Source organism: Marmota marmota, unplaced genomic scaffold (assembly GCF_001458135.2).
Source record: "Marmota marmota marmota unplaced genomic scaffold, marMar, whole genome shotgun sequence".
Classification (NCBI taxonomy): Eukaryota; Metazoa; Chordata; class Mammalia; order Rodentia; family Sciuridae; genus Marmota; species Marmota marmota.
The window spans coordinates 16,885,097-16,906,919 of NW_026000101.1; the positions used below are offsets into that span (position 1 = coordinate 16,885,097).

The following is a 21,823-nucleotide window of genomic DNA, read 5'->3' on the forward strand; positions in this document are numbered from 1 at the left end:
CATAGGAAATGACTTTGCTTCTTTGGGTGTGGGCATGTGTGCTGCTGATGCTACATATATAAGGTATTTTGACATTGTGTAATAGTAATGATTAGAATTTTATGGGACAACTCCCCAAGGAAAAGACTGTTTGAAAGATTTGAGAGAGTTGACCTTAATGGCAGTAAACTTCCCTCCTGCTCCATGAAGCAAACTATATAAAAATAATACATAAATAGAAAAAAGAAGTCAGCAAAGTATATATTTAAAATTCTTAGGTTAATGTTGTTAGTGTTCTTCCTTCCCCTGTTTGGGGAAGGAAGAAACTAATTAAATGCAATAATTGGCCAAAGGAAGTAAGAAATTAGGCTTGACCAGAATTTTAAAACTTCTGCTCTTCAAAAGACACCATATAAAGAAAATAAAAAGGCAAGCCACCAACTGGGAGCAAATATTTTTAATTCATATACTCACAAAGGAGTTGTATCCAAAATAAAGTACATTTAAGACTCAATAAAATGAAACCAAACATTCTACTTTTTTAAAAAAATAGGCAAATGATTTGAGTAGACTCCACCAAATATGAGATAATGATGGCAGATAAGCACATGAAAAGATGTTCAATATCATTAATCATCAGGAAAATGCACAATGAGACACCCACCACTACACACTTACTAGAATTATTCTTTTAAAAACTAAAAATACTAAGTGCTAATGAGGCTGAAGAGTAACTGGAACTCTCACACAATGCTGGTAAGTGTAAAATTGTCCAGGCACTTTGGAAAACAGTTAAGCAGCTCATTCTATATCAAGTACATTCACTTACCACAGGATCTAATGTCTCATTCACAGGTATTTATCCAAGAAAAATACAAATATATTTCCACAAAAAGACTTGTCTGTAAATTTTCATAGCAGCTTCCAAAAAGTGGAAATTAGCCCAAATACCCATAAACAGATGAATGGATAAATAAACTGTGGTATAGGACACCCCATGAAACACTGTTCTACAATACTTTATGTTTGATATACACAGACACATGAACAACAACAACAAAAACAGTGTGCTGAATTAAAGAAGCCAAACACAGGATACACACTCTGTGCTTCTGTTTATAAAGCCCTACAATAGGCCAAAAAAAAAAAAAAAAAAAAAAAAAAAAAAAAAAAAANAAAGCCCTACAATAGGAAAAAAAAAAAAAAAAAAAAAAAAAAAACACCAAAAACCTACAGGAATAGAAATCAGATGACTGGGTGAGGGAAAATGATGTGAAAGGTAATGGGCTAGGCACAGTAGCAAGCACCTGTAGTGCCAGTTACTCAGGAGGCTGAGGCAGAAGAATTTCTTGAGCTCAGGAGTTCAAGGCCAGCCTGGACAACATAGTGAGACCATTTCTCCAAAAAAAATAAAAAAGTAGGGGCTGGGGTTGTAGCTCAGTGGTAGAAAACTTACCTAGCACACATGCAGCAATGGGTTCTATCCTCAGCAGCACATGAATATAAATAAAGGTGTTGTGTCCATCTATAACTAAAATTTTAAACAAAAAAATAATAATAATAATAATGAGGGGATAATAAGGGGTTCTATACCTTGACTGGGGAGATAACTACACAGGTATACACCATATCTGTGAAAACTCACTGAATCATACATTTACCATAGGACTTAAGATGGTCCTTTAAGATTTGTGCACCTTTTCATGTGTAAATTTTATTTTAAAAAATGGAAAACATAACTATTTTGAGACAGTTAAGGAGTTACTTACAAGTCTTTTTTGTGCAGTAATCCCAGCAACTAGGGAAGCTGGGGCAGGAGGATCACAAGTTCAAGGTCAGCCTCAGCAATTTAGTGAGGCTCCAAGCAACTACTGAGATCTGTTTCAAAAATAAAAATAAAAAAGACTGGGGATGTGTCTCAGTGGTTAAGTGCCCCTGCGTTCAATCCCTAATACTAAAAGATAAAAGAGAGAGAAAAAATTTCTTTTTTTGTTATCAATGGTAGCTGTCTAACAAATCATAACAGAGGTTAATTAGTTCATTGGCAGCATAAGATTATCCTTGCTCTTTTAGCCTTCTGAAACATGCCAGAGTAATGGATGTGTCTATCTAGTGGAAATGGAGTGGGTTAGGGAATTTGTTTTCCCATCCAAAGAACTCATAGTGTAAATTTGCATACCCTTTCATGATTAACTCAAATTTAAAAATCAGCCCCAAGCTATGAAAAGGATTAAAATGAGCCATTTTTTATCAAAAGGTCAATAGTTCATAAGTAAAGAATCCCTGCTGTAGGAAAAACAGAACATTGTTACATAACCAGCTTAGAGCCTGGACCTTCTCAAGATGGCAGAGAATCATCTAGCAGGACACTACCACCACTCCACACACAAGCACAGGAGATAGTCAGAGATGCCCCTTTGGCCACTCTGATATGGCATAGCAAAGAATGGCTCCACCATCAGAGATGTAGGTTGTTAGAAAAGCTAGATGAATACTTTTTTAAAATTTGTAATTCAACTTCAAAGTTTAAGTATCAGGCACCAAAAAGGCTTTTTGGCACAGGCACAGGAATGGAATCAAAGCAAATGTGAACCCTAACTGCCCTACCTGTCCATCTTGCACTTCTCCTCTCTCCTGACCCCTTAACACATGGTCTGTCAATCTTCAGGAAGTGTTAAAATCATACCAGAAGGCTTGGGTTGGGTCAAGTGTAAAAAAAGTCCCAGGATCAAGGTATAGATAAAAAGTGTGTGTGAAGGGGGTGGATTTAGTGAACTGGAAATTTGTCATTTTTAGCTTCCAGCATCCATGTTCTTCCTCTGAGTATTCTGGTGTTCTTTCAAGCAATTAACTCACCACCTCTGTTGTATAGCCTTTGTTGGAAGATTAAAATCAAGTGTTTTCCCTCCTTTAACAGAAACCAAGGAGTTCCCTAGGAACTCTTTCCCTTAGATTCTTTCTCTGTGCATCTTGATAGAACAATGGATGGCACTTGAACAACCAAATTATCTGTTGGGATTTTACTTACTTCTTTAGCAATAATACAATAACCAAAGAAATGGTGAGCAATGGAGCCAGGCAAATCAGTCGAGTAGTTTCTGGCTACCAAGCTCTTCTCCATCAGTTCCAAGATGGGTTCTTTCAGTTTCCCTCCTATCCTGGGAAGCTTCATCTTGGTAGAGAAATATATATTTCAATTTTCCCCTTCCTCACCTGCCCACTCCCCACCTGTTCTCAACCTCTTTCATCAGAATTAATGTCAATAGGTTTATGTGTTTTCTTCCAATTTCTATGCAAGCACGCTATAAATAGGATTATACATGTTGTTATGAAACTGTTGTATACTAGCTGTGATTTTTTTTATCTTCTCATCACATCTGATTAAAACTATATATATGAAAGCCAAGCATGGTGGCACATGCCTGTAATCTGAGTGATTTGGGAGGCTAAGGCAGGAGGATCACAGTTTGAGGTCAGCCTCAGCAATTTAGTAAGGTCCTAAGCAACTTAGCGAGACCCTGTCTCAAAATAAAAAAAATTAAAATGGCTGGGGATGTGGCTCAGTGGTTAAGCACCCCGGGGTTTAATTCCTGTTAAAAAAAAACAAACAAACACAACAACAACAAAACCATACACATGAAAATCCCTGCCAAAGTTGGAGTCTAGGGGTAGGGTAGGGGGGGACTCAGTTATTCTCACTATTATATAGCCCATTAATTACTCATACTAGGATGGATTTGGTCTTACATTAAGCTGAACAGGAAAATCCTAAAGAATGCTAAAATTATAGGCTAAAAAAAGTCCTAAAGGCAATAGAGAGAAGATTCTTCAGCAGGAAAATCTCACAATGAAGATATTTTAAAAATAATAAAATGGCAATGGTATATATGATGCCAACCATAAGGAGGATAGATTGAGTAGAAAGGAGACTACTTGTGGTTAATATAAAATAGTAAATCTAAAGAAATAAAATTCTAGATTATGGTGGAGGCCAACAAAACAAAAGAATACTTTTAGTGAATTATGAGGAGGGAAAGCTGGGTATGGTGATTCACGCCTATAAATCCCAGCAACTCAAGTAGCTGAGACAGGAGGTTCACAAATTTGACGCCAGCCTCAAGATGTGGCTCAATAGCAGAGTTCTAGCCTAGCATGTGTAATACCCTAGGTTCAATCCCTAGCACCACCAAAAAGAAAAATGAGAAAGGAAAAAAAATTAGAAGAGCTAGATTTGAAAACTGATTGTGAATTTTATTAGCTGTGTGACACTTCCCTGGTCCATATCTTAAATTTCCCTCCATAAATAAAGATATTAGAATACCAGCACCCTTGAATGCACTTTTTTTTTTTTAGCAGCCCTCCTTCTTGAAGGAAATCTAATTTTTAAAACAAATAAAAGCAAGATTGTTCTGGTTAAAGCATAGGTAAAGGGCCCAGAGATTTTCACTTCACCCTTCTCAACCACTTCTGAGACCATGAATATCCTGAAGGCTAAGGAACAAAGTTTGAGAACTCTCTAAAGACCTTTATACAACTCTAATGTTGAATGACTCAGGGGGTAAACTTGGCAGAAATGCCTAAAAAAATAGTAATAACTTGAACAGTTGCCACAGAATCATATAATAAAAAAAAGATGAATTGATTTTGGCTAAATTTGCCTGTTTCTCCTTACAGGTTAAACCTAATTTAATGACCAAAACCTTATCCAAACTTGTGCAAATGGTAATCTAACCTCTACATAAGGAATGTAATGGAGGTCACAAATAATTCACTCCCTAATAATTTATCTCATTCCAATTTGGGGTCCTAAAATTATTCAAAAGTTCATCCTTATCAAGCCAAAATGTGTCCACTATTACTGTCGTCTAAATAAAAGTTTTCATTCCACCTTCTGGAGTTAAACCAAGTAAATGTGATCCCTCCCCCACATGACAGTCCTTCCACTGTTTGAAAAGAATTAGCAATTCTGCCTTACTTTAAGGGATCTTTTCGGTCCCTTACTTTAATCTGTCTTGAATGCTCCATGGAGGTGGTCAATTTAACATTTTCAAGCATCTAAGTAGCTTTTCATTTATTCATGATTTTAACAGGACTTAACCAAGCCAGATGATTTTCCTTAAACAAATGATTAGCTTTGATAATGAAGTGTAAATTAAATCTAAATTCATTATTTAGCAACTATTCTTTTCTGGCTAAACCTTACCTGTTCCCAGTGTATTAAAAGTGTATTGCTGAGCTGGGTGTGGTGGCACACACATAAAATCCCAGTGGCTTGAGAGACTGAAGAAGTTCAAATTGCAAGTTCAAAAGCAGCCTCAGCAATTTAGTAAGGCCCTAAGCAACTTAAGGACACTCTATCTTGAAATAAAAAATAAAAATGGCTGAGAATGTGGCTCAGTGGTTAAGTGTCCCTGGGTTCAATCCTCAATAACAAAAATTTAAAAAAATTTTTTTTTAAATTCTTTTTACTAAGTTGGGGTTGTGGCCCATTGGTAGAGTGCTTGTCTGGCATGCATGCATGAGGGCCTAGGTTGGATCCCTAGCACCACAATAAAAAAAAAAAAAATAGTACCTTTCTAAATCTTCTGGCCCAAAACAAATTATGAACATCTAGTGAGGAGGATGAAAAACATCCAATACTCAAGGTCCAATGAAATAGGTATTAATAATATAAATAAATGGAAACATCCTGACTTCAAAACTTGTAATCTAACTAGCTCTCGGGGAAATGTAATTCTTACCATAAAAAATTCACCATTTAGTTATCACCAAGGTGACATGGAATATCAATGTTAGAACAAAAGCTTCCCTCACCATTCCTTTTGTGTCTTGTTTGTTTTCTTGGGATCAAACCCTGACTTCATGCCAAGCATGTGCTGAGCCACATCCCCAGCCCCTGCCCATTCCATATTCCATTACCAGGTCTGTGAAGTCAGGATCTGTGGTATGGACCTGGGTATCTTCCAGTCTGGGTACTTTGAGGCTAGGAAGTAAGAAGGCTGACTGAGTCCCTAAGGAGAAAGCAAGCCAGGATAGCCACCATCCGTGATGCCTGTGGGAGCGCTGAGTCTTTATGGTTTCCTGTGCTCCAGTTGTCCTGGTTACCTGAGGCCTCCCTATTTGTGTTGGCATCATGAGTCCAAGAGCGGAAGCAAAGCTGAAGCACCAGGAAGACTTGTAGGAAAAAATGTGGGTAATGCAGCAGTTATGCCACAGGAGGGTCAAACCTAGGGCATAGAATTACCTGATTAAGGGCAGGGGGACTGTTATGTAAAAATCCCATCTCTGGATTCTACCTCCAGTGTTTCTGATTCAGTAGATCTAGGATAAGCTCAGGAACCCGATTTGAGAGGCAATCTCCTATCAAGTAAGTTCAAAGACCACACTTTTACAGGCCAGGTTAAGCAAAATCGGCATCTGGGGAGAAAAGGTACAACTAATAAAATTCAGAAGGCAATTATTCTAGTACTATAGTTCTCAACACTGGAATGGGGGAAATATTGCCTACCTGGAACAAGCAACGTCTGGAAACATTTTTGGTTGTCATAAATGAGAGGATACCAATGGCATCTAGTGAATAGCTGCTAAATATCCTACAATGTACAGGAGAGCACCCCTTTCCCAACAAAGGATAATCCAGCCCCAAATGGTAACAGTGCCAAGGTTGGCAAACTCTGCATGAGAGGATATTCTGCTCCCAAAACCCCATCAGTTCCAATCCACAGGGAAATCAATGCTACGTATACAAAATTAGGTCCCAGTACAAAGACTTATGTAAGATCCCTCAAAATATTTTTGAGACCCTGAAAATTATCTATCTTTAATAGTGAATTTTGCCCAGCAAAGGGGCACATGCCTGAAAACCCAGTGACTCAGGAGACTGAGGCAGGAGGATCACATGTTAGAGCCAGCCTCAGCAACTTAGCAAGACTTTGTCTCAGAACAGAAAAGTAAAAAGGGTTAGGGATATAGCTCAGTGATAGTGTCCCTGGATTCAATCTCCAGTACCCACCCCACCCCCCAAAATAAAAAAGTGAATTTTATTCAGAGATGGATTGGAAGAGATGAGAACAACAGACAATAAAGGGAAGTAAGTATGGACAACAATGATGAGTCAAAAAGTTAATCAATGGAGGATGAGATATTGAGTGACAAGCAGCAGAAAAATAAATGCTGCTCCTTCAGTGGATGTGGCATATTTATGCCTGGACCGGTAAAAATGATAAACCTATTACAAATAACATAGAAGGAAAAGTTAAGAGCAAAAAACCAAAGGAAAATTGACAAAGGAACTATCTATAAAAGTAGCTTTAGGATATATTCAACTGTAGATATAGAATGACAAAATGACATTAGCCGGCATTATGGTACACACCTATAATTTCAGCAGCTCAGGAGGCTGAGGCAGGAGGATCACAAGTTCAAAGCCAGCCTCAGCAACTTGGCAAGGCCCTGAGTAATTTAGTAAAGAGAAAGCCCTGTCTCAAATATTTAATATGTAATTTTAAAAAAATTAGCTGGGGAGGTGGCTCAGTGGTTAAGTGCCCCTAGGTTTAATCCCTGGTACCCACACACCCCGCCACCAAAAAAAAAAAGACACTAAAGATTCTTCTGTAAAACAATGCTTAAGAATGTCCAGCCAAAAAAAAAAAACCAATGCAAAAAAAAAAAAAGAATGTCCAGCAAAGATGAGAGGACTACTGGAAGGAATTCAGGAATTATGTATAAGAGGAAAAAATATATATGTACTTATCACCTTCTTCCCCTAGTTATACCCCCCAAGAAAGTGGGTCCAGAAAATGCCTGTTGGTTTTAAAGCAGACAGGATAGAAAAGCAAAAGCACAGCTGAGGGCTAGGGTAGAGCTCTGTGGTAGAATGTCTGCCTTACGTGCATGAGGCTTTGGGTTCAATCCCCAGTAACCATCCCCCAGAATTTAAAAAGCACACCTAAAAACTCTCCTCAGAAGGGAAGAGGGCAAATGGTGGTGCTTAAAGAAAATGGACAGGCAAAGCTCAATGAGAAAAAGAATTTCTTTTGATAAAGAAGAGAAGGAGAGAAGAGAGGGGTGATTTGGTAGCCAGTATGGGAGCCACTAGGGAATGGGACTCTAGGAAAAGACAGATATTCAATGAAGACATTTTTAAGTTCTTCTTTTGGGGTATGGGATGTGAGCTACAACCTTGCCTTCTTGCCCTTCTAAGAAAACTTTGGTAAATTTGACATTATTCATCAGGGCTTTGGGAGTTGAGTTTGAGCTATTTCTCAGTTGCATAATGTGAGATGGCCTCAGAAGACAGTAACTTCAAGAGCAAGTTACACATTTTTACCATGCTTTATAAGATTTATGAAGTGGCCAAGAAGAGAACTGTGTGACAAATACTAACTCCCAAAGAGTCAGAGCTGTACTAACACAGAAGCCACTGGACTCATGGGGCTAGCTAAATTAAAATTAAATACAATTTTAAAATACAGTTCCTCAGTCTCACTAGGCACATTACAAATGTTTAAGAGTCACATGTGGCTCACATGGGAGAGAGCATTTCCACCTTGGCAGAAAGTTCCATTGGACAATGTTGAAGTAAAGAGAAAGCTTAGACAAATAGCTAACAAAAAGAAACCCCAAACTTTTCAAATCTTTAAAAAGCTGCCATATTGAAAACTGATGTCTCCCATATTGTTCCAAAGAGTAGAATTAAGAGGGGAAAAGGAGTAGATAAGCAAGATATGTTTCAGCTTCACTACTCTCTAGTTACTAAACTTGATAATGGTAGAACAGGCAGCTCCATCTCAGGAAGAAGCAATCCATTCAATAGAGACAGCTGGGCAAAGAGCTTATTAAAGATAAGTAGAACTGTAAATTCTGTTTTGGGTAAAAAAAAAAACACACACACACACAAAATAAAAAAAATAAAAAACTAGAATCCTTCAAAGTATCAAGTTTTAAATCTATTATTTTAAGAAATCAGTAATCTACAAATGAGATAAAGGCAAGAGTCACAAGTGGAATTTTAAGCCACTACTACCATAAGTAGATTGTGGAGCAGGCAGGAAAAATCAAAGCATACAGGTAGATAGGTAATTTGGTGAAAATTAATAGTAGTTAACTAGGGGTTAATTGGTAGGGGGCTATCATGAATATAGGAATTTGTAAGTAGAAAAAATAATAAAGAAAATTTTGGTTAAGAATGACTCCAGGGAGGGCTGGGATTGTGGCTCAGTGGTAGAGCACTGGCCTAGCTGTGTGAGGCCCTGGGTTTGATCCTCAGCACCACTTAAAAATAAATAAAGAAAGATGTTGTGTCCATCTACAACTAAAAAATAATAATAATAAATTAAAAAAAAAAAAAAGAATGACTCCAGAGCTGGGATTGTGGCTCAGCGGTAGAGCGCTCGCCTAGCACATGTGAGACCCTGGGTTCAATCCTCAGCACCACATAAATAAATAAAATAAAGATATTGTGTCCAACTACAACTGAAAAAATAAATAAATATTTTTTTTTTTAAAAAAAGAATGACTCCAATGGTATAGAGATAGACAAATTTCAAAATGGATTATTAGAAAGTTAACTATGGTTGCAATCAGTATCACAGTGAGAAAATCTTTTATATTCTCTGTCAGAATACTGGGCTGCTGGGTATAGCAACCTTGTGTTCTTGGAACTCTGGCCCTCCACCCATCCTCCTTCCATTCACCACAGCCTTAAAGTCATCCTTCCCAATTGTTGAAACTCAGCTTCTTTTATGAAGATACCATCTTCACAGGGATAACTCTTTCCTCTCACCCTTCTCTAGTCTGAAAACAAAATATTAAAGGTTGGTTTTTTGTTTCTATCCTAATTGCTTACCTACCCTCATCTTCCACCCCAAAATGTAATTGGCTTGATTGTAATGTAATTGTATGTGCCTGTGTGTGCATTATTTATTTGTTGGCTTTTGGTTCTGTTGTGCGAAGTGTATGGCAACATTCATGCACATGTGTGATAGCATTTTTTGTTTGTAAGCATTTAGGAATCTGGTACCAGGATTATGAAATTCACTACACAGTGCTTAGCACAACACCAATCTTAAATCTATTATTTTAAGAAATCTTAAATTTTCACTCAATGAACTTTACAGTAATGGACCTGTCACATCTCTGGATGCAAAACATTGGGAGAAGAGACTGAACGAGATGTGAATTGAGAACTATTTTTATACAAAAAAATGTAGTTTTGGGCTGGGGATGTGGCTCAAGCAGTAGCACGCTCGCCTGGCATGCGTGCGGCCCAGGTTCGATCCTCAGCACCACATACAAACAAAGATGTTGTGTCCGCCGAAAAATAAAAATAAAAAATAAATATTTAAAAAAAAATGTAGTTTTTACTGAATTCAGAGGAATAATTTTAATCATAAAAGTGTAAGGCTTTGGGTGAAAATAAGCATAATGGAGTTTCAAAACAGTCCAGAATAAGAAAAAAGGTGATAGAAGAGGAAGGAAGGCAGAAGTGGATCATGCAGAATAAATAACCAAAGCCTAGCCTTTTAAAAAACCCCAGTTCTCATCAAAAAAAAAAAAAAAGGAGGGGGGAGGATTTCAACAAGAGTGTTAAAGATGGAAAAGAGCCAGGAAGGGATATGGGCTTTAAAAAAAAAAAAAAAGTAGGGAAGAAGTTGTGGTGTATGTTGGCAAAGACAAGTGTAGAGATGAAGGGAGGGAGCAAATTTATAGTAGAGGAAGTTGGTGTGAAGTTTTCCTCTAAAGATGCCCAGCAGAGCACAGAAGGAATGAAGGTAAAGGCCACTGGGAATAGGGCAGGGCTAGGGCTGAAATAGCATGGGAGGAAAGCAACAGGATCCAAAGTAAGAAGAAAAAAAAAAATTTTTTTTTTTTTTTCACTAGCTGACCCAGATTTTCTTGTTTGGGACCAAAGGCAAATGAAGAATTAAGGATCTTTAAAATGACTTGTGGGAGGGGAGCAGGGGCAAGAGGCACCTCAACTCTAGTCCAGGCAATTTAGCAAGATCCTGACTCAAAAAGCAAAAAAGGTCTAGGGATGTAGCTCAGTGGTATAGCACGGATGCATTCCAATCCCCAGTACCAAAAGGAGGAAGCACCTTGAGAAATACTACCAGTGAATGAAACAGCTTTAGCTTTCTCTTTATCAGCCACAGGGTAAACATAGAAACTTTGTAGTTACATAACTACCCACAGAAGATAGTAAGTAACCTAATGTCCATGACAGAATTGTTACTTGTCTTTGTAGACTGGAGTTCAATGACCCATGCCCTGCCCCAAGAAATGTTTTACTTGGTTCAGGATATATAAGGGCAGGTTAAAGAGTTAAGCAGGAAAAAAAGTCAAGTAAACATAGCTGGACAGGGGCTGGAGATTTAGCTCAGTTGGTAGAGTGCTTGCCTCATATGGGCAAGGCCCTGGGTTCAATCCCCAGCACAACCAAATAGGTGGACAAACTGGGAAGGCACAGTGATGCAGGCCTGTAAACCCAGAGATTCAGGAGGCTGCGGGAGGAGGATTGCAAATTCAGGAGGCTCAGCAATTTAGCCACACTCTGTCTCAAAAAAAAAAAAAAAAAAAAAAAAGGGTAGGGGAGGGCAGGGGATGCAGTTCAATGATAAAGCACCCCTGGGTTCAATCCCCAGTAGGAAAGAAAGAAAGAAAAGATAAAGTTGGCATAGCTTGGGAGTCTGAGGCAGGAAGATCACAAGTTTGAGGCCAGCCTGGGCAATTTATTCAGACCAATAAAAATTTTAAAAGGGCTGAGGATGTAGCTCAGTGGTAGAACACTTGCTACCAAGTGCAAGGCCCCCCCCCCCCCCCCCAAAAAAAAAAGGATAAGATGAAGGAGAGGGAAAGAAGCAGATGTGCTATGCTACAGATGAGGACGAAATGAGGCACTGACTCACAAAATTCAGTCCTCTCACTGAGATAAAATTGTCACAAAGAGCAACAAAGGAAAGGCCCAACACCATATAACTAATTGTAAGAACCTGCCTTTAGGTTTTAAATCAAATATTGAATCATTTTTCAACTTTTCAATTTTATTTAAAATTTTGTTTTTAAAATTCAAAAAATTTACTTAATCATGATAGATATACTCATGCAATTTCAAATGACTATAAAAATGAGATTAATGCTTAATTTCTTTGGCAAAAACTGAATGGCAGGCAATAATGCTGGACACATAATTTTGCATTTCAGCCACCTCTTTCTGACACAGACCAATGATGGTTTTTTCTACCTGGGAGGCCAAATAGACTTTCTTCATCCTGGTACTAAAAGCCTTCAATGACCAAATCGCAATTGTTGCCTAACCTCCCCTGTCCACACAGGTCTCTGGAGGGGACTAGCCAGTTCCACCTCTCATCTGATGAGTATCTTTCCTTGCACTGAGTCTCTCAGTTCTCTAAGGCCCAACCTGGAGTTTCTTCTTGGTACTGCAGTCCTAGGGCTCCTCTTCCCTTTCTGAGTACCTCCTCAAGATTCTAGGTTTTCCCCAGGGCCCTTTTCTCTGTGTGAGTTTTCTAGGGCCTCTCCCAGTACATGAAGTTCTCCCAGAGACTTTCATCCCAAGAAACTCCATTCAGTCACAAGCTACATACTCAGCGTGCTTTCCGGTTTGCCCTTGTACCAACAGGACACTGTCCGCACAGATACCCCTCCCCCATGGTTTCTGGGCTTTTCCATGATCCTTCTGGGGTCCAGGCTCCCAAATCTCCAGGTGCCACCATCCCCAAAGGCCGCTGCTCTCTCCCTCCTGGCCCGGGAGTTGGTGGCTCCTATCCGGCTGCAGGCCAGCGGGGGTCCGCGGTGACTCACTGAAAGGCGGGTGGCCGAGAAGGAGCCGGAATGTGCTCACTTCCTCATCCCGCGCACCTGCCGGCTCCGCTGGAGCGCTGCCCGGTTGGGCCTCCGGCGGATGTTTTCCTTATTCCTGCGCTGGCAGTGCATGCCAACCACTGTGCCCCCCGCCACTAGTGCCCCAAATGGCCATTTCCCTGGGACTCAGAGGGCTGGACCCCAAGCACTGACACTCCCTACACATGGACATACTAATAGGAATGCATACTTGGATCAACCAACACCTCCACACCCACCCCTCTAACTTCTGGGAGAGGAATCCTGGCTCACCAAGCCTCTTTCCCAAAAGCCCCCTATTCCTGCCCCTATATACTGACCGCATGTCCATTGCAGGCGAAAACCCTCATTTTTCCTGTATCCATAACCTCACACACCAATGAATAATAGGCCCCTTCACCTTCCAGCATCACAACCGCCACCTCCATGCACTCCCGCTCTCCACTCACGCCTGCCCCCTATGGAGTCGGCCCCAGGTTATAGTCTATGGCTCAGCTTCCTGGACATTGGCTGGACCCCACCAAAGATAGCCGCAGAGATACTGACAATTGACAAGACTTCTGGGCCTTTGTGCCAGATAGGGCTTCTAATTCCGGGGCTCCAACCAAGTGAGCAGTCGAAGGCCATGGTATTCCACACACCAGCCTACCTCAGGGCACCCTGCTGCAATTGTGAGTTTTTCTTTCTTATCTTGGCACTCCTCTGAAAGAATATTTTGGAAGAGGATTGCTAGGGAGTTTGAAGTGCACTGAAAGTCATTTCTGAATGGAGAGGATGTTGACAGACAGGGTGGTCCTCTGAAAAAGTTTGCCAGAAGTAGTTGTACCTACAGGTGACAGAGTAAGTCTTGAAGTAAATGGAAGCAGACATTTAGGAGGAAAAATGGTAACAATGGCAGTGATCAGCCCCATGAGTAGGAGGGGAAGAGCTGGAGCATGGGCCTTCAAAGTGTGGAAAAGTCAAAGAAATCCAGTTTGACCAGGGCCTTTAGTACCAAAAAGAAAGCTAATATTAGAGTGATCAGAACATAGAACTTGAGCAGCCACTTCAGTGTGGATGGGAAGAAATGGATCAGAATCCTAATGAAAAAAAAAGTAGAAGCTCTAAAGTTAGCCGGAAAGAAATGAGAAAGAACACCTCTTCCCAGGCAAGATATGAGGGCACTGATATGAGGAAAAAGCAGGTTGATCAACAACATTGTTTTTCAAACCAGACACTTAGAATTCAATATTAGGACCCAAATCAAAATATTCCTGGATGCATGTTTGAAGGAGGTGGTAGGGATAACACAGAGCATATACATGAAAGGGAAGAAGTTGGCTGTGAGAGAGCAGTCCTCAACAGATGACCTCAGCTGTGCACAGAGCTACTCCGTGTCATTCAAAGTAAAGAATGCCACCCATTTTGTCTGTGAGCTTTAGCACCAACACAGTAGCTATGTGCCAGACAGTGCTAAGAATATTCCCTATGCTATTGCATAACAACTCTATGATGTGGCGTTACTATCCCTGACTTATAGATGAGGAAATAGGCTGAGAGAGATGAAGTAACTTGCCCAAAGTCACATGGCTAATAAGTCAGGATCTGAATCCCAGTAGCCTATCTCTTTGGCCTACATTCTCAATCACCCATCTGAGTCCTTCAGAACCTGAAGGAAACTCAAAGGAGAATGCCAAAAGATAAATTCCTGAAGCCTCATTCCACCCTGAATAAAGATGGGGCCCCTCTGTAAAACAGGTGATTCAAGCAGGTGATTAGGGTGCCTAGAGAAAATGCTCCTCTTTGAAATGGGAACAGAAGTATCCCCAGACATGAGGCAGTCTTACAGCAGCTGCTTTATGTTTGCGGGTGATAAATTATGGATAGCTCATCTCTGGGATGCCTGAGGAAAACACCCCTCACTCCCAACATCTCTGAAGGGCAGCCCTGTTTCTTGAATGCATCAAAGAAAACCTGCCCCAGGATCTGAAGGAAACAGGCTCTCCACTCCAGGTGCCTGTTCGCTCTCCTGGAGCCTCTGGCTGTTGCACCCTGCTGTAGCTCCTTGGTTTGGCGAGGGCACAGAATTAGCCATCCCCAGGAAATACCTCCCTCCGGTTCAGGCAGGGATCCCAGCACACACACTCCTGGTGGTGGTAGTGGAGGGTGGGGTGGGGGAAGGTGGAATGTTTCCTCTCTCCATTTCAGGGAGATCTGGGACCACCTGGAGCTCTCACCCCTCCCACCTCCTTGCTTGGGGAACTGCCCAGTCCAGTGCCCCTTCCACAGCCACCTCCCTCCTTCTAGCCGTGCTGGGGCATGAATCAGCTCTCACAGCTTGTTAAAGCTGGACCTCTTGTTTTCATGCCCTCACCTCAGGAAACAGAGTTACAGCGGTTCCAGCTCTACTCAGCAGGGGGCCAGGGTCCTCACTTTATAAACATCCCAGCCTGTGAGAGCAGAGGGCAAGGAGATGGTGTGAGATAGGAGGCCAGGGAAAAAGAGCAAAACTAAAGACTCAAGGAGCAAAGCAAAGAAGAGCCAAAAGGACAAGATCAGAGTATCCTGAACAGAAGCTAAGAAGGGTCCAAGAGGGCAGTGCTGCAAGAATGGCTCTGAGGATGCTCTGGGCTGGACAGACCAAAGGGATCCTAGGAGGCTGGGGGATCATCTGTTTGGTGATGTCTCTTTTCTTGCAGTACCCAGGAGTCCACAGCAAGTGTTACTTCCAAGCTCAAGGTAAAGTGGGTTGAGACTTGAGTAAATCAAAGAATAAGGAATGGGCTTGGGGGTGATGATGAGGGCTTTACAGATGATGGTAATCAAATTACTCAGATTCCTTTTAGCTGTGAAACAGGACAGAAAGATTAAATATAGGGATAGTATGAACAGACTCTCTCCAACCTCAGACCAGAAGAGACTGTCTGCTGTCACCCCTCCCATGCCTACTAACATTTCTCATTCTTCCCTAGCCCCCTGTCACTATGAGGGGAAATATTTCACCTTGGGTGAGTCTTGGCTCCGCAAGGATTGTTTCCATTGCACCTGTCTGCATCCTGTTGGTGTGGGCTGCTGTGACACGTGAGTAACCAAGAATGGCCAGAGGGAATGCCTCTGATGTGAGTGACTGAGGGAAGGCCAGGGGGTGATTAGATTGCTATGAGGTTAGAATGAATAAGAAGGGCAGTATGAGACTGGCCAGACCTGAAAGTACGTACAAGAATGAGAAAGATAAAGCTTCAAGCCACAAAGTCAGGGAGGTGGAAGCAGATCTAGAAGGAAAATACTCCTGCTACATAGCCCAAAAGTTCTTGTATAGTAGGTGAAGAAGATATAGGAAGACAGCAGCAGTGAGAAAGAATGGGGGTACCATAAAGGTGGGCTTTTACTGTGAGCTCTTTCCCCATCCTTGGTTCCCTAGGTCTCAGCACCCCATCGACTTCCCTGCTGAGTGTGAGGTACGTCAAGAGGCAGGAACCTGCCAGTTCTCCCTGGTGCAAAAATCAGACCCTCGGCTGCCCTGCAAAGGGGGAAGACCCGACCCAGAGTGGGGCTCAGCTAACACCCCTGTTCCTGGGGTTCCTGCTCCTCACTCCGGCTAAACTCAACTGATCACCTGTCTGCAGACTGCTCACTGCTGTTGCCACTTCCAGGGAAACCACTAGCAGCTGCCAATTTATTCTGAATAAATAAATTAATGCTATAGCTGAAAGCCTGCCTCTTTCTCTCTCTCTCTTTATATATATATATATATCCGCCCCCCACCCCCGCCCCGTGCTGGGATTGAACCCAGGGCCTTGCACATGCTAGACAAATGCTCTACCACTGAGCTACACTCCCAGCCCAGACTGCCTCTCAATTGTCTGTGCTATTAGGTCCTAGGTAGAAAAAGTGGATTCCAGCTAGAGTCCACATGCTAAGTTCTCAGAATCTTGAAGAAGCTAGTGTCATGGTGGGTAGATGGGCCAGTTTCAGATGGTTATGGTGCTGGTGCTGGGGCCTGGAGCAGCATATGAGGCCAGGGTTGGGCTTGTAGGCAGCACCTTGATGGGAAGATCCCAGCTGAAGGTGTCTACAGGCACTTGCTCAGGACCTGTCCAGGTAGCAGGTTCAGGTTGTTCCACAGGGGGCAAGAGTACCAATCCTGGTTCTCGGGATGTTACAAATTCAAAATGCAGTCGCCACTTCAGGGACACTATGGGAAAAAAGAGAGATAGAGGCATTAGAAGCCAGCAGGAGTAAAAGCCAACAGCAGGATGTGGTTAGTGAATGAGAAACAATACAAAACAAAATTTGTATTCAGGAAAAGGGAAGTCACAAGGAGTTCTGATCAAGGGCATTTTTTGAAGAAATCTGTTAAGGAGAGCAGTATCAACTACCTAATAACCCAAGAATGGGACAGTCAGGACTACATAGATTGAAGTAAATGTTCTGAAGAATTAGAGATCAGTGCATCACAGAGTCCCAGTAGGTTGGAGTGGGGAAGGAATTCTACAAAGCTGCTGAAGAGTTTAGGGTTCTATGCATCCAAAAACAGAGGTAGAGGTTAAAGCTCTGAGAAAACATTAAGGGTCACAGGATGAACATAGGTATATAGGGAAATGTGTTAGCAATCAAGACCCATTACACTCTAGCTAATACAGAATTTTATTCTTTCTCCAATATTGGTCAGTGTCTCACCAATGGCAGTGCAGAAGCCTGGGGTAGAGCTGAGAGGGATGGGGAGAGAGAAGCTGGTTCTGGTAGTATGTAAGCAGGACTCCTGGTGCCGGGCATGAGTCACATGGGACACAGAGGGAGCACCCCCTGTCCCCCGGCGCCGCTGGTATTCAGGCTGTACCCGTTCCTCGGTCTGTAAGCTTACTGAAAACTAGGAGCAAGAAGAGAGTTACATGCAAGCAGGCATTTATAAATGCAGACATAAGTGACAGAGTAGCCCAATCTCAAAATTTTTTACCAAAGGCACCCTGGGTGACCCCACTGTCCACTTCTACATACCACCCCTCTCTCTGTAGGGCCTCCTTCTACAACAGCCTTTCAAGCCCAGCACCCCAGTCTCCCTTCTTACCTGCAAACAAGCTACAGTTCCTTCCCCTAAGTTTAAGGTTCCCACCACGTCCTCGCCAAGTCTGTACACAGATTTGAAGATGCCAAATGTCCCAACTTTCCCTCGACCATCACTGATATTATACAGATCTGGGGAGAATGAAACACTATAAGCCTGGAGTCTACTCTGGGGGATGTCTAGCACTGTGTTCCAGAGGCCAAAAGGTGGGACTTATCTTTATAATCCGGGGTGAGATAATCAGATCATCCACAAAAACATGTGGTAGTTAGGAGACTGTCTTTGACATGGGAATAATTTGCAAGGAGGAATGGGGTGGAACAATTCTGAAAGGATTCTCACGGAGGCTACGGCAGGATGTGGCAGCCATGAGACGCTCCCCAGCTAGCTCAGCAAGCCATGAGTCCTTCTTGCCACCCTCATCCTCCTCTAAGAATGGACTAGATGGGGCTACAGCCTCATCCTGGGGAAACCGGACATCTTGAAGGCCTAGAGAGAGAAAAAGTGAAGAGGTAGTGCTAGGAGGGAACAGATGAAAATAGAGATTTGAGTTTAGACTCCAACCTGAGAGAAGTGCAAGTAAGGAAAGCATTGGATGAGGTCAACATCTTGACATAATCTCCAGAACGCTCCCTCCCTCCCCAATTCCCTAGCACCATCCCTAAGAAAGCTTCCCTGCAGCCCCGCTTGCAAGCCCTCTTAGATTATTTCTGCTTTGGCAATGCTCTACTCCAGCCCTTCCCTCCAGGCACCCTTACTTACCAGTCAGTACAAGAACCCTCAAAGGGACCCTAAGTAAAGTGATGGGTGAGTTGACACGCTGGCAGCCAATAGTCAGTTTGTAGACGTACTTGACCGACTGACCCCGAAAGGAGGGTGGTCCCTCAATGGGCAGCACTTCACTGTAGGAGTCTGGTTGGGAAGCAGTAGTCAGGGCAGCTAGAGGCAGCCAGAGGAGTCCTCCCTCCAGGAGACTTAGAAGGCAATCCAGGGCTAGGGACAGTCACTCACATGATTTGGACTCTCCAGGGTCTAGCCTCAGGTCACAAAATAGAATTTTTGGTGGAGTAGAAAGGATACACTGACCTCTCTCACCTATAAAAATCAGGAAAGACTGCAATTTAATGACTCCACTGTCCAATGTCAGACAAGGCTAGTAAAGCAAGTGGAGGCAGTGAAAGGATGCCACCTCTTTTCCTGTTGTGATATGGGACAGACTCTTACACCACAAAGCACCAGCTACCTTCCTCTACATCCCCAGTGTGACACGGACTGTAACACACGAGAACAACTTAAAATCACACTGGGTGACAATGACTCCAACCACCCCCGAACCCCAGGCAAATGCCCCATCTCTAACCTCGGTGTGGCAGAAACACAGTCTGACTGTCAGGCTGGACATCTGGCTGACTAGAATCAGGGGGAGGCAGTGCTACTCGACTTTCACTGGCATGGAACTGGCAGTGGATCTGGGCACTGGCCCAAGCCAGAGCCTCACTGTGGAAAGAGGAAAAGGAGACATCAGAGGGTAATTCCTGACCTCACAAATGCTTTCCCAAACTCCCTACCACATTGTCTGATGAGACCAACAAGGTTAGAAGGCTATCCTAGTGATCAGGAAATTTGGAACCCCCAAAGAGAAACCATTACATTAAAGTATACTATGAGTACAAAGGGAAATGGGGAGGGCTAGGGAAGGGAGGAGGAGAGTGGAGGGCTATGTCATCCACCCCTTCTGTTAAATAGCCCTTTCCTACAATGAGAACACAATGAGCAAGAAGTTGGTGGTATAGCTACTGAACAACCTGATCTCTGTCATAGCACCAGAGATACCAAGCTTCCTCCCAGAAGGGCCACCACCTTCAGCAGGAGCATCCTCACCTGGATGCAGAAGTGGCTGTAGGAGGTAAGGGGTTGGTGACGGTTACCACACACTCCAGTGCCTCCCCCGCCAGAAATACAGGACCTCGGCTCAACTCAGCTACCACTTCAATCATGGCAGCTCTGGATTCAGATCTAGAAGGAAACATGGGAGATCAGAGGTCAGTAACATGACAGGGAGGGAGCCTGAACCTAGGGGTATGTCTAGAACTGAGTCCCAGAGACCAATATATGGGGGTTTTCTTACAAGTGTCAGAGGACTGGTGGTCAACACCTCGGTACCAGAGGAAAATGCCAGGATTTTGGGTAGCTGGCAGGACAGGAGGGTCACGGGGCTGCTGACCCTGTACTGCCTAGGGGGAAGGCGTCGTTCTGGTCCCCAGACCCCAGCTCCCCTTAGCACCGGCTTAGTCCCCCCATCACAGGCTGGCCTCCACACCCCACTTCCCTCAAGACTTCACATCCCAGCCCAAGACCACCGCCGCCTGTCACCTCGCACGGTCCAAACCCAGGGTCTCAGGACACCAAGGTCCTCACCTGCCCGGGCCCCTCCGGGACCCGGCCAGGTACGCTGCGGCGTCCGCGGCGTAGGTGGCGCGGCAGAGGCGGGACTTCCTTTCAGATCCGCCCCCCCGCCCCGCTCAGGGAGCGCCTTCCGGCCGGAAGCACCCGGCTGTCCGGACCGGAAGAAGCTCGGGTCCTCCAGGCGCCCGGGGTNCCCAGATTACTCTGAGCAGCTGGAGCATTCTCTGTACCATCTTTAAGCAGACAGTATTACACTTCCAACACTTGTCTGGGTCTGGTTTCTTTTCCTCAAAGTTTAGCTCCAGTGAGTAGGTGAGAGCCTGCCTGTTGTCATCCCCAAGGAGAGGGTAATGAGAACTTCACTCTATTCTCTATTATATCAGACAGCTTATATAAAAAGCAAAGACAGGGAGCTGGGCACACTGGTATGCACTTGTAATCCCAGCTACTTGGGAGGTGGAAGCAGGAGGACTGCTTGAGCCCAGGAGTTCAGAGCCAGCCTGGGCAACATACTGAAACCTGTGTCAAAAGTGGGGGTGGGGGGAGTAGTAGGCTGGGGAAACAACTCAGTGGTAGATTGCATGCAAGTGCTCTGCCACTGAACTTCACCCCTAGCTCCGCAAAGATGCCTTCTGATCAGAGAGGTGCTGCTATAGATGTCCCCAGAGGTCTTAGTAATAGTCTTACAGAGGGTGCCCTGGCTTCTCCCCTACCTTAAGATTACAGACACCCACAGAGCCTATTGGGCTGTAGAAACCCTCTGGGTTCCCACTGAGTTCAAAGACTATGATGAGAAACCATACTTGTTAACAGGAACAGGTGGATGTGAGGCCAGAAAGCATCACCCTGAGGTCATCCTGAGTCAGTCCCACACAGTAAACACAGAGCTGGGGAGGGAGGTATATATGTTGGGAAACTGGGTCCTGATAATTTCTAAAGCAGGGGATCCTTCACTTCCCCAGTGTTGAGGGTTGTGGTGGGAAGGTCACTTACCTAAGCCCAATCCTGGACTATGGGAAGGACCTGGTGCTGCCTAGACATCTGACTCCTCTGTTAGTGCCTGCAGTGTCCTGTACCACAGAAGAATCATCCCTCCAGGCTGCTTCTGAAACTAATCCAGTCCAAATTTGACCCTAAAAACCTTTGGGTTAAAATGGGATCTAGGGTACTGAGACAAGTACAGTTGGTTGCATGTGTTGGGGACCATGAGGTAAAAAACATCTGGGCATTCTAGCCCCTTAGTCCCTAAATATGAGCTGAATCAGAGACCTGAAGTTTTGCTCAGTCCTCTGGACCCTGGCTCCCCATCCCAGGATAGGGTAGGAGCCATTAACACAGAACTTCTAGAATGAGAGAATAGTCTTCATTGAGAAGAAAGCAGGAGTGAGACAAGGAAAAATTTGGAATGATAATTTTTGAGTTAGGGCAGAAATTATGGAGAAGGCCAGCTCCTAAATTAGGGGAATGCAAAAGCTAAGACGGAGCCCAACTGGAGGAACTCTCATTAGGAGCTACAGCAAGATGGAGTTCTCTGGG

At 43.3% G+C, this 21,823-nt stretch overlaps 2 protein-coding genes across 4 annotated transcripts; one reads left to right on the forward strand and one right to left on the reverse strand.

The window, feature by feature from the left end:
- Positions 1-11,999: 11,999 nt before the first annotated feature.
- On the reverse strand, positions 12,000-20,455 carry Rgp1 (RGP1 homolog, RAB6A GEF complex partner 1). 3 transcript variants are annotated; one of them, XM_015492345.2, is made up of 9 exons: positions 20,300-20,455; positions 19,763-19,897; positions 19,242-19,378; positions 18,893-18,976; positions 18,644-18,793; positions 18,224-18,370; positions 17,885-18,012; positions 17,497-17,686; positions 12,000-17,011 (listed from the first exon to the last, which is right to left on the reverse strand). In XM_015492345.2, exons 2-9 carry the CDS (start codon positions 19,876-19,878, stop codon positions 16,788-16,790), a joined length of 1,176 nt encoding a protein of 391 aa, XP_015347831.1. In that variant the 5' UTR covers positions 19,879-19,897; positions 20,300-20,455; the 3' UTR covers positions 12,000-16,787. The 3 variants fall into 3 exon arrangements, with proteins under 3 accessions (XP_015347831.1, XP_015347830.1, XP_015347832.1); XM_015492344.2 differs by having other exon boundaries at positions 20,255-20,411; XM_015492346.2 differs by lacking the exon at positions 20,300-20,455 and adding an exon at positions 20,010-20,182.
- Positions 15,426-16,526, forward strand: LOC107147805 (microseminoprotein, prostate associated). The gene is made up of 3 exons (XM_015492348.2): positions 15,426-15,555; positions 15,789-15,897; positions 16,238-16,526. Exons 1-3 carry the CDS (start codon positions 15,426-15,428, stop codon positions 16,416-16,418), a joined length of 420 nt encoding a protein of 139 aa, XP_015347834.1. The 3' UTR covers positions 16,419-16,526.
- Positions 20,456-21,823: the final 1,368 nt, after the last annotated feature.

What these genes read in the sequence shown, in the direction of transcription:
- LOC107147805 (XM_015492348.2), top strand. Translation starts at nt 15,426, where the DNA reads ATGGCTCTGAGGATGCTCTGGGCTGGACAGACCAAAGGGATCCTAGGA. An exon ending in GTGTTACTTCCAAGCTCAAG is followed by an intron (nt 15,556 to 15,788) that starts GTAAAGTGGGTT and finishes ATTCTTCCCTAG; the next exon opens with CCCCCTGTCACTATGAGGGG. An exon ending in GGTGTGGGCTGCTGTGACAC is followed by an intron (nt 15,898 to 16,237) that starts GTGAGTAACCAA and finishes TTGGTTCCCTAG; the next exon opens with GTCTCAGCACCCCATCGACT.
- Rgp1 (XM_015492345.2), bottom strand. Translation starts at nt 19,878, where the DNA reads ATGATTGAAGTGGTAGCTGAGTTGAGCCGAGGTCCTGTATTTCTGGCG. An exon ending in GAGGGTTCTTGTACTGACTG is followed by an intron (nt 18,371 to 18,643) that starts GTAAGTAAGGGT and finishes TTCTCTCTCTAG; the next exon opens with GCCTTCAAGATGTCCGGTTT. An exon ending in CACATCCTGCCGTAGCCTCC is followed by an intron (nt 18,013 to 18,223) that starts GTGAGAATCCTT and finishes CATTCTCCCCAG; the next exon opens with ATCTGTATAATATCAGTGAT.